Here is a 12,386-nt window from a genome sequence, read left to right as displayed (position 1 = left end):
TGTGGCTCTCTGGATCGTTCGCAGATATCGTGCAGGATCGTTCGTCTACCAACGATAAAAATTGGAAGTGTGTACGCAGCTTAAGACATATAAAACCGGAAAGAAATTAACCGCTCGGGAGGTTAAGGAAGGTAGCAAATGTAAAATGGGTTGTTCCAGACAATGTTCAGAAAAACATTTTATTTTGAATAAAAATTAATTGGAAAGGGGAAAACATAAACGGAAGTGAAGAAAATGATAGGCTGCTCAGCTAAAATTATGTAAAATGCTTTAAATTAGCAACCAAAACCTGAAAGATATGGAAGAAAACATAAAACTACAATTTGAATGGATAGAAGAATGGCAAAGACTCCGCTAATGATCAGTCCCAGGAATATTAAATTTCTAAAGTTACCTGTGAGTACTGTTACAATTAAGATACCTTTGTGAAGCCAATAACTCACTGACTGGCCTAAAGAGTAATGGTGCAACGTTTTGTGAACTGATACAAGCAAGATTGTTTTTTTTTGGGGTCCAGGGGCCACAGAAAGTTTGTCAGACGATCCTCAAACACTCATTTCAAGCCACTGTACGGTGTGAAGACAGTGAAGCTTTATTTACTATATCACTCTGCTATTATTCTGACCACAAATGATAATCTGATAAATGTTTTTTTAGTCTTTGCTATTTTCCCCCACTTCTGGGGTCAGCCTCTCACTCACGCCTTAATCAGTCTTTAAGGTTTGCCTGTGGTGGATCATTGCACAGTTGGCAGAATTCATCCGGCTTGCAAATACGCCAATTTACATATTATACAAGTGGCTTGATGAAAACTGGTTTGGAAGCTCAAGGTGCAGTAACCTATTGAAATCAATTAAACTTTTAACATAACTAAATGTTATAATTGGTGACATTTGATTACTGAATTTGAATGAGTCTTTTAGTAATTTAGCCACTCTTGCTCCTTTTTTGGAGGGCACCTTAGCCATGTAAACCATTGGGTAGAGCCTGGATGTGAAATTAAAAGAACCTGTATTATCAAAGTGGGTCCCCTGCAGGAAAATTACCTCTCCCACTAAACCTTTAAATTCCCTATGGGCCAGTGTTCTCTTTGTGTTTGAGTTCAGACCCTTGACATTAAAATAGTATTCTAGTAGACATGGTGATGGTCAGAGATCTGGGAAGCGCCATCAATCCTCTCTAATGGTTCATGGTGTTTAGATAAGTTATGCCTTGTCACTATGAAGGCCACTTATTGGTAGTGGGGGGGGGCCCTACCAAAAAGGGGGGAGGGGACAAGGAGGGGAGCGGGAAGACCAATTAGTTGGGGGAACATAGATAAACACAGAACAATCAACATTAAATAACAATTAGTCACTTAAATGTGACCAAGAAGTGCTGTCACCCGCCGGTCCAGAACAACATTGCCTGTCAGGCGTACATCCACTCCACAAGGGGCGGAGGGCCTAAGAGGCCCCCGAAAAATTACCGTACATCATGAAACACATTAGAGGCGATTTGGTCAGCATCAACTACCATTTCAAATTTCAGTGTTGGAGGGGGATCCCACACCCCACCCAGCCCATGTTGGGCTCTGTGCAAGACTACCCCTCCAGAGAATGCAGTGTAGCCAAGATATATATATAAACAAGCATAATTCTCAACTTAAGGCATAAACTATCTTGAAATCAACAACGAGGTAGCATAAATCATTAACTAAACAAAATAAATCCTCATTTCCAAACAGGCAAGATAAAAAAAAAAACTCATTCAGTATGGACCAGTCGTCACTATAAAAGTTATGGGGGCAGTGGGGCACCAGTGTCGTTTTCCAGTCCAGTGTTCTGATGGCAATCAATGAGGAATGACAAACTCTGCCCTTAGATCTCTTCCTAGGCAAAACCGTCTGCCATAGCGGAAAGGGTTGATGCGGAGGGTCCTCTGTTTCGCATCCTGGAAGTTTAGGCCGATCATTTCCTAAGTTTCTGCAAAAGCAATGAGGTCCTCTGGAAAAGGTAGTTTGGCTGTTTTCCCATCTCTGCATGCAGAGAGGCTAATTGGAAAACCCCATCTGTATGATTGTTGAGTGTGGTCAGAAGGTGTTGGGCGTTGTTGCTGTAAGGTATGCCAAGATAAATCTTTGTAAAGCTACAGGGGAGCAACATCAAACCCCAGGTTACGCATGTTTCTGGCTGTGGTCAAAATGTTGTCTTTCAGGTCGGCATCATGAAGCTGACATAGGACATCTGATGGCCTTGAGGCGGTGGCATGTTGTCTCGAGGCATGGTAGGCCTTGTTGACTTTGATCCCATGGAAGGAGGGGTGTACCAGATTACGATTAAAAATCGCTTAGAAAACCAGAACAGTCACTGTTATTTTTACTTTTTTTTAACTTACTTTTTTACTTAATACCCCTTTATATTCTATGCTTCTAGAAAGCACAGAATATAAAGGGGTATTAGCTTAAACTTCTTTTCCTCCATACACAAATAGTGCCAACTTGTTCTTTGTAATGATCTCAAAGTGAATAATGGGGAAGAGAGTTCTCTATATGAGCCTTTTATATATTTATACAGGGTGATCATATCCCCCCCTAAACGTCTCTTCTCAAGGGAGAATAGAATCAGTTCAGCATCTGACCAATGCTTTGTACAGGGGCAGGATACTGTCTCCATCTCTGCAGTCTCTTCTTCTTTTAATAGAAGAAAGTACTTTGCTAGCTTTGGATATGGCAGCTTGGCATTGCATGCCGTTATTAAGTCTATGATCTACCAGAACCCCCATATTAAAAACCATAATAGCTTCCTGTGATCATTGGGTGTCAAGTTTTGCATGTACCTGGTTCCATTGGGACCAATTTTGTTTCTCTGCTGAATACCTGGCATTGACAGGGAAAGCCGATACACAGACCCTTAGCCCTCATTCACCAGCTGCTCTACATAAATACCCACTACTATTGTCCACTGCAACTGGAAGGAGAGTCCATCTGCACTGTTCCTGTCCCTGGTGGATGCCAATTATTTCAAGACTTTCTTTTAATGAAGTAATACCCTGGCATGGGATGCATATACCCCTGGATAGTCCAAGGGATGGGTCATCAGGAACAACTTTTAAAAGTTTGCAATTGAACCATGTTCATGCAGGCATGTGGATAGCGATACAATGTCCTCCGGAGCCCTCAATATTCCTTCAAAAAGGGGTCGCCAAGGTAGCCTACAATCAGAATACATTGAGAGCATAAGGCAGCCAACACTGGAACCAGAACCTTGGTTAACGCCTGAGGTGTAGAGGAAGAGTCGGGGTGGGGGGGCATTGAATTGGTAGTGCAGGGTTTCCACTGCAAATAGGAGGAAACGCTGATGTTCCAGAAAGTTAACCAAGCACCAACAAGCATTTGAGAAATAACTTAAATAAGTTGTGAAGGAATGGTTTTGGGGGCCTTAGGGGTCCTGTAGGACCAAGGACATGGGACATGATTTGTAGAAACAATGGGTTTATCTTCTCTCTTTGGGTTTCAATATCAATAAGGGTTTATCACTAAACAACTGGAAAGTACCCAAACATCACAAAAAAGTCCTGCAAAATAAAGTTCAAAAATCAAACATGCCAGAGAAGTGTGCACACAGTGAGTGATCACACTGAAAACAGAGATGACAAAGAAAAAGGGATAAAGAGAAATCAAAAAGAAAGGAAAGTTCAAGGGAAGAAGGAGGGTATAGAAAAACAGGAGGCAAGTTGGAAAGCGATAAACCAATGAAAAGACAAAAGTGGACCAGGAGCATTGATAATGCAAGTTAGGTCAACCCTTCACTTTCTTGAAAAAAAAACATAGAAACAACATCATTATAGTTGAGATACCCAGGCTACCCCACTGTGAAAATATGAAGGAGAGTACGAAGAAACAAGCCCATTATAAGATAAAAGATACATGAGCCAGTAACACTCCCCAGCCCCCCATTATTCGTCCAGAGTCCACTAAGATGATGTCCCTGAAAAGATGTCTTTGTCACATGCTAAGCCATGTGTCTATGACCACTAGAGCTGCCCTACGATGTGCGTAAACCCCAGCGCACCCTCAGTTGATGCCTTGGGGAGTAGAAGAAATGGATCACCAGGGAACCACAGAGGTACAGAGGACAACGACAGCCAGTAATCCAGTGGAAAAAGGATCATTGGTTACAAATACAAAGAGATCATCCAGGTGTGTATAGAAGTGTAAGGTATGTGGTGGATGATTTATGTACATTCACATGGAAAATGGAATTCCCTCTCCTATTTGGTCTAGTAAAGATTTCAGGTGATGACAACGAAGAACATTTTTAAAAAACAGGCTTCAGTAATACGTGAGAATGCATTTACAACTCTTTAAAAGAGAGTTTCAATGTTGTTGTAACAGCACAACAGGTATATTTTCTAAAAAAGGAAATGATTTTGTAATGATACACATTTGCAAAATAAAATTACCCACAAACTTGAAAAATAACTACATGATTATTTCCGAAAAACATATTTAGTGCAATTCTAGTGGTAAAGTTTTTAAATTCAGTGCACCTAAAACCATCATTTTCTGTTTTGATGCATATACCTAAAACATTTGAATGTGCCTTGTGTAGTGTAATTGTAGCATCCCCCATACATTTTTAATATTCTCTTACTATGTTTGCATTTTTCAAAGTTATATCTGACTAGCGCTTATTTCGCCATGCCTTTCTAGATCATCCTACTCATATTTTTAAAGATAAAATTGCTGTTAATGTGTAGGACTCTAGTAGGACTTCCCAGTCAATCGTTTTATGAAATTTATAATACAGAAAATAAAATGTTAACAATGCATTTATACTGCATCTAAATACATTTACCAGCACTCGTTAGGCATCCATTTTTTTCAATTTTATTCCAAATTACAAATTAAATTCACACATTTTTGCAAGGTGGGGGGCATATTTATTTATATTGTGTTGAATACAGAAAGTTTACATATAACTACTCAGCACTTGTCAGGGAAAACAAGAATAAATTAGAAACAATCCTGAGTCAGAACAGAAATTAAGTAACTTTAGGACATTGTTATTAGCAGTTCTGCACTGGGTTTGTATTATAATACGTACAAAATTACATACTGATAAAGTTTACTACTGCAAATACGCCAATTTACATATTATACACGTGGCTTGATGAAAAACTGGTTAGGAAGCTCAAAGTGCAGTAACTTACTGAATCCAATTAAATTTTTAACATAACTAAATGTTATAATTGGTGACATTTGATTACTGATTTGATTATTTGGTTACTGTGGGTTTATTGCAATATGCATTACCCTAAAAAAAAAAAAAAAGGAAAAAAAATGCCTCAGAGATCCTAGGACAAGACATTAACCCCCCTAGCGGTATTCCTGAGTGTGACTCAGGGTGGATTTTAGCTGCAAATAGCAGTAATCACAAGTCACACTCGGGTAGCTTTAACCTAAAATTAAAAAAAAAAATCCACTTACCTTGCTCTGTTGTTGTCCCCCGGCGTCCTGCTGGTCCCCGCAGGTCCTGGGGACACGTCCATCGTCTTATTATTTATTATCAAATTTAAAAAATATTGGACATATTTCGGTGAGTTATGCCTAAGAATTATAGCCTACAATGTAAAATAAATTTCCATGCAAAAAAATGTAACGCTTTTTGCATGGAAATTTGGACGGAATTAGAACACATAACAGCAGACAAGTGAACACAGATCATGGAGTAAACATGCATTACAACTGCAAAGGACAAAAACAGGACTCAGCTGACAGAAGGCAATATCAAATAAATCTGTAGCTAGTCTAGTTAAAATATTGAGGTGTAGATTGTCATAGAACCAATAATTTGCATAACAATGTGTAATCTTGATATCTTTTCCAGCTAGCAATTTCTGAAAAACATAACTATAAAGTTGAAATTTAGGCATTTTTTTTGTTAGAAACGACAGGCGAAACGAAAATAAACTGTCTTAACAGACATATTGTTCACACTCATATTGTTCCTGTCTGGTTAAGAAACCTTTCACCTGTGACAATCTGCAGGCTGCATGTCTGTAAACCTGGTCCAGGGCAGTTGTACATTCTGCATTTTACCTTGCATTACTACAATGCACAGATGTGAAACTAGGCTATATGTAAAATGTTAAATACATATAACTGTGGGCTAACAATTTGAAAAATCCATTTTTTGGAATTTCTGAGGTTTAAGGTTTCACAATAGGGACCCACTTCCAATTTTATTATAATGGCTAGTTAGACGTGAGCTTTTATCAAACGAGCCAGTAGTCCCAGATTGTATGGCAGTAAACAGGTGATTGGGAAATTCCAGGAGTTCCTGATGTAGTAGTGTAGAAGTCTCAGGTTTGGCTACCTCTTTTCCATATTCTGTATTTGGAGGCTAAGAGATGTGAAGCTGGCCAGGAGCTCTGTCACCTCATCCACCTGTAAAACATACAGCTTTTTTAGAAAGGTTTGGGTGTTAAATGACCATGATTGAGGGGGCATATTTATGAAGCATGAATGTAACTTTCACCAAAAGTTCCCTGGTGGTGAATCAATTACCATCTTTTAAAAGATACCTGGCAGATTCACCCACACCTGTTTGGTGAATTTGTGAATACTGCTTTTAAATGTGTTCCTAAGTGACATTCACAGGAATTATTTTAAGTGGATACACCGTTTTAAAAAAATAATTTTCAGGTATATCTTACAAAATGTTATTGGCACTTGTGCATACACCAGCAGGTGGAAATACTCAGAAGGTAACTTATCAAATGCATTGTCATTTTTTAAATGACGTGTATCATCAAACAGAGTTTATTCACACTACATTGAGGGCTCTGTAATGTGTGTCCTTCATCTGCAGTTCCTCTCCTAATAACACATCTTGGGGAGGATCATGTGGGTACAAAATGTTAGGACAGAGGTCCTTTTAGATTTCTGCAGGTTGATATTAACTACTGTTTGCAGGTATAAACAAGAAAAAAAAGAAAACATTATCTCAAGTTGATTATATGCATTGCAAAATGATACCATTTTAGCAAGCTTTATGGCAGATTCCTTCCTGTTAATGTTTTAAAGGTAACTAAATAGGTAATGCCAGTAGTGCAAATACCGATGTTAATCTGAAAAAAATATGGGATTGCCCACTGTACTCATTATTTTAATGATATTACAAGAAACATTCCTCAGTACATGTACTAGATCTGTTCTCTCTAGTTTTGCTCTGCATCAGTGAATATTCTGACCAACCACTATGGTTAAAACAAACTTATATTTTTTCAAATAATATATAGGCCGCATAAATGAATATGCATAAAGACATCAAGCTCAAGTCATTACCTGTTCTTTAGTGCTCGTCCTCTGAAGTCTGAAACAAATTTGATCTAACTGTTCGGTCTGTTCCTGCTGCCCCAACTTCTCTAGATACTCTCGCAACATCTGGATAATCTAAAAATCCAACAAACATTTCATTACTGCAGTCTAATAAAATATAATATCCTTAAAAAGAGATGTCTTGTCTACTACCCTGCCATTCTGTTAAGGTGCCAGGAGTTAGGGAAAATACGTACCATTTCCAGGTATGGAAGATCACATGACTAAATCACTCCCAGAGTACAGTGTCTGGTGGACCCAATGCTGTTATATGGGTGGGTCTTTCCTTAATACTGATTACTATGACTTACACAAATAAGGCTTTTGAATATGAAAAAGATGTACATAAACTTTATATGTTACCATTTTATATGCATTTAAAGGAATCTCTCATATTAAACACCCAAAATGAACCTCTTGCTAAAAAGGTACGCTTGTATGGATGAGTATTATAGTTATTTAAACTATCTCACCTGTTTCACCTCTAGTCTTAGAGATTCAAGGGTCTGTGATTTTCCATCCTGCAGAATGTTTAACTTTGACTTAGCTAAGTGGAGTGGTGTCCGGCCTGCACGATCCAAGGCATCAACTCTTGCACCTTGAAGTAAAAGAGAGCAGAATACTCTTATGCGGAAAAATTTTTTCATAGTACTGAGGATTTTTGACTGTAAGCATACAAAATGAAACCTCACCTCCACGTAAAAGGGTTGTAATCACAGGAACATGACTTGTACATGCAGCTAGAGAGAAGAAAATTACATTGTGTCACAAAAACAAGTGCCACCTACTAAATACAGAGCAATAAAGAAGAAAGAGAAGAGCTATCATACCTAAATGTAATGGAGTATTCCCTAGCCCATCCCTCTGGTTTGGATCAGCACCATGGTCCAGAAGCATACGCACTGAATAATGGAGCAAAAAATACACTAGGATGGTATATAGTAAACATAGTCAACTGTGATATAAAAAAACAATTTTTTATGAATCTTCCAACATATAGTCAACATAGTTTTTATGTATCAATGGGTCCAAGTAAATTCACATATGATGAAAATCAAAAGCTTGCCACATCATGGCAAAAGGCTCTTGGGGTCTCAAAACTTTTAATTTGACTGTCTCTTTTATTCCGCTTTAAGCAACTTATACCAAAGTGGTGTACCCATGCAGTCTTCCATTTTTGTCTTGCTTACCTTTTTCAAAATAATCTTTATAATAGAGGAACAATTAAGAACAGTGTTGGCTTCAAAGAAAACCAGTTATTAAAAACCTATGATTAAAATAGCCAAAGGCTAAAACTCAAGAGAATTACCTTCTTAGGACAGTAGAGATGAAACTACCTTGTCAATGAAGTTATTACTGTGAAACTAATATTTAAAATGAGACAAACTGTGACATGGGATACAGGTAATTGCTGTGGTAGACATTCCTTTTAAAACTGAATATATCCAAAACATGATGCAAGATAAACCACCCACAATATTATCTTACCAATTTGGTCATTCCCATTACAGGAAGCAAAATGAAGTGCTGTGCGGCCCTTGTCATCAGCTGCACATGGATCTGCTCCTTCATCTAGCAAATGCTGAACTGAAAAAACAAAAGCGTGTGGTAAATTTATTCTTTACTTTGGGAGACATACTGTATTTTATTTTAAAGACCTGCTGCAGGATAAGTGTACCAAAACTCCCTATCTTGTCTTCTTTTTTCCTCCAGCAGTGGGTTATCCTTGCTGGTATTCTAAATGGCACTCATGAAATGACATACAGCAGTGCTATGAGCTCAGGACAGCATAGTTATATGTCTTTGACAGTCTAGTCGCATAGTAAGACTATGCAATAGCAGGATGGAGACCTTCTGCAAAGCATAGAACCAAAGGAGAGGGGAGCATTATAGTAAAAAAAATGTTTGATTACTCTTTCTTTCTAACTGAAAACATTTAAAACTGTCCAACAAAAAAATTTCATCTGACTAAATAGGGTCTTCCACCATTTTTCTTTATTAATTTTGCTAGCTAAACTGAAATATCGCAAGCTTGTTGCCACAGTTGTAGAATACAATACATCTTCTATAATGTTTGGGATAAAGTCTGCATACTATCCTAGAAGGAGGGTGCAGAACGGTATATGTAGGTGAGCAGTATTTTTTTTTTTTTTACATTACCAAAATGTGTGTAAAAATATATCTGCCTAGATATCAGCTTTAAATGTGTCAAACAAAGTTTGTATTTTTACCTCAAATATGTCTTTGATGTATCCGTGTAGAAATCTTTATAGAGGCTGTGCTTTACTTGCTTATGTCAGAACTGTACCCCAATGATTTAGGATTTGAGAACCACTAGGGATATATTCAAGAAGCTACACAGACATACAAGATGGATAAAACAGCAGCATGGAAGCTTGGAGATGCTTGACTATTTGTCCTCAGGTACAGGTGGAACATTGATATCACCAAATCTCACTTGTGAGAAATATATTCACAGACAGCATCTTTAACACTGTGTGTGTAATATATATATATATACACATACATATATATACACACACACACACATATATATGTATGTATATACATACATACATACATACATACATGTATAGCTATAAATACACACGCCTTGGCACATTTACAAGCCAGGAAGTACAACTAGAACACAACTAGTATTTCTATGTATTTCATATACTATAACAAATTTTTATTTTTAAATTTAGGTAAACTTTAACATGCTATTTAATTCCCCTCAATAAGAATGTCTGTATTTGGAAATAATTCTCAGTGATTAAAAACATAACCCCTTATAAAAAAAAAAACAGTCTGCTAAACCTGAACACAAGGCTTAAAGGAAACAACAAAACCAGCTTGAAGAAATGCAAACATACCTGTAATGTTATGTCATTTACCAGCACTGTACTCTGATTTTGTAAGGTTCTCCATTTTGTTTCTTTATGTATTTTTTTAAGGATGTTCCCCTCTAATATAGAACAGTCTATAATGGAAATGGAATCAGACCAGTCTCCAATTCACACTTTTCTTTCACATAGTTCTCCCCAGAGGTTTTTAGCCGGTTGCTCCGCCCGGCTGATTTGAATATCCCGCCCAGCTCTCGGCAGCTCTCATCCTCGGATGCACGGATCTCAGTGAGGCTGCTCTGTGCTCTGTGTCCTCCTTCATGTGAAGGAGACATAGGCAGCCCCGCCCCCATCTCATAGCACGAGCTCAGATTTCTGCCTTTGAAATGTATCCACTGCTAGCTGCGTGTGAATTTTGCATCCTCACAGCTTTGTGTACAAACCTCCATATCTCCTAATATGTATGTCACAATGACCTGTAATTTTCAGGGTGTACAGGGGACCCTCATAGATACTAGTTACTACAATTTCAGCCCCCAGCTTTAAAGAATTTCAAGATATGGGGGTCACAAATGTAAAAAGTTATGAAAATTAAACTTTGGGGTTGCTGTTTCCGAGGAAAGTGCAACTAGGAGTCCTAAATTGAAAGTGCAAATTGGGGACCCCGGAGCCACGAACATAGCAAGGAGCATTGGGGTGGGGCCCCTAAAAATATACCAACCTGTCATAAATCTATACCTATGAAACTATCGTCTGCTTCTCTTCTTTGTACACCAATTTCTCTGAGGTGGGGGTACAAAACTGAAAATATAGGTGCACATTCTCCCCTTACAATCTCATTACTACAGCATCATTAGAACATAAAACACTCTGCCCATCAAATTGGGCCTCCCTGTCCTGTTACACATTCCTGTCCACTTATCTAACATTCTGAACGTCAATTGGGGAATAGGGAGGTGTAAGAAACCAAAAATATAGGTACAAGTGGGGAACATCTGTGAATAACATACCCTAAAACTTCATCACTATGCCATCATTATAAAATGAACTCTGCCCACTAAATTTTATTGAGGTTGAGGTACTGGAAGGTTACAGTCATGTGTAACAAGGAAGTGCATTGTGATGGACAGTTTTTTTTTTAAATATTGTAATGATGCCATGGTGATGAAAGGTGATAGCCAAACGTGTCTCCCACTTCCACCTATATTTTTGTTTCCCTGCACCTTCTGGAGAAATTGGGGTTTGAGGTAGAGATGCAGGCAGCACATTTTGCTAGGTAGAGATTTATGTTCTCATAATGCCATAGTAATTACATTTTAGAAAGGTTTAGTGTCCCCCACTTGCACCTACAGTTTCAGTTTCCTATGCCTCCACGTGTACCTAAAAATTTCAAGTAATACAACCAACGTTTTAGGAGATTTGAAGGTTTGAACACAGCGAGTTGTTAGGCTGCAGAATATGACAAACAGCTTTTACACTCACATAGCGATCACACTGCGCTGGTGATGACATGATTACACACTGCGGATAAACGTCACAGACAGTGTATTTATATGGAATATGGGCTGTGATGAGAGGGGGCCACTGTCTGTCTTGTCCCAATCTGATATCACATGCATGATGCTATTAAAGCATCGCCACATTTTTAACATTATATTTAAGAGTGACTTTCTGTTATGTAATGGAAAAATGTGCGTTTTATGTTTTTTTTTGTTTTTACATTTTTGTGGAGAGGACCTCTCCCCTTCAGTCTTTACTTCCATTTCAGTAAAGACAAAAGGGGAAATCCGCAGCCTCCTGGGATATTTGTGTTGCATATCCCAAAAGGCTCTGCACTGCTCCTTGTGTGCATGCACCTTCAGAGGATTTCTTATAATGTAAAAAAAAAAGTGTTCAATTTCATGCATGCGCAGTGCAAAGCAGCATTGGACGTACAAGTGAGCATCAGAGAAAGGGTGAAAGCTGAGCCAGCATGGCCCTGCCGGGCTAATTTTGTAAAAGAATCAAGTGAAAAAAAATGTTTTCACAAAAGTTCACTTTAACTAAATATAGACACAGAAGCACATCTGAAGTACGGCTGAATTCACACCGGCAGTGAGGTTGCATTTGTCCATTCCTCATGCCAGGAACCACTGCTGCTTAAAAAACTTCTAGCTCTGAAAAAGCCCAGCACTTAC

The 12,386-nt window shown here is 38.3% G+C and overlaps 1 protein-coding gene across 1 annotated transcript in view; it reads right to left on the bottom strand.

Annotated features, from left to right (window-relative positions):
- Positions 1 to 4,854: 4,854 nt before the first annotated feature.
- ANKRD54 (ankyrin repeat domain 54) overlaps positions 4,855 to 12,386 on the bottom strand; it is a 10,826-nt gene continuing 3,294 nt past the window's right edge. The window contains exons 3-8 of the mRNA XM_072421142.1: positions 8,852 to 8,950; positions 8,194 to 8,265; positions 8,056 to 8,103; positions 7,837 to 7,961; positions 7,331 to 7,438; positions 4,855 to 6,430 (exon numbers count right to left, since the gene is read on the bottom strand). Coding sequence (XP_072277243.1) covers positions 6,356 to 6,430; positions 7,331 to 7,438; positions 7,837 to 7,961; positions 8,056 to 8,103; positions 8,194 to 8,265; positions 8,852 to 8,950 — 527 coding nt within the window. The 3' untranslated portion in view covers positions 4,855 to 6,355. The remainder of the gene's footprint in view (positions 6,431 to 7,330; positions 7,439 to 7,836; positions 7,962 to 8,055; positions 8,104 to 8,193; positions 8,266 to 8,851; positions 8,951 to 12,386) is intronic.

This window comes from Pyxicephalus adspersus, chromosome 8 (genome assembly GCF_032062135.1).
Source record: "Pyxicephalus adspersus chromosome 8, UCB_Pads_2.0, whole genome shotgun sequence".
NCBI classification, from domain to species: Eukaryota; Metazoa; Chordata; class Amphibia; order Anura; family Pyxicephalidae; genus Pyxicephalus; species Pyxicephalus adspersus.
Note: the sequence above shows the minus strand (reverse complement) of the source record. Positions and strands in the feature narration are given on the sequence as shown.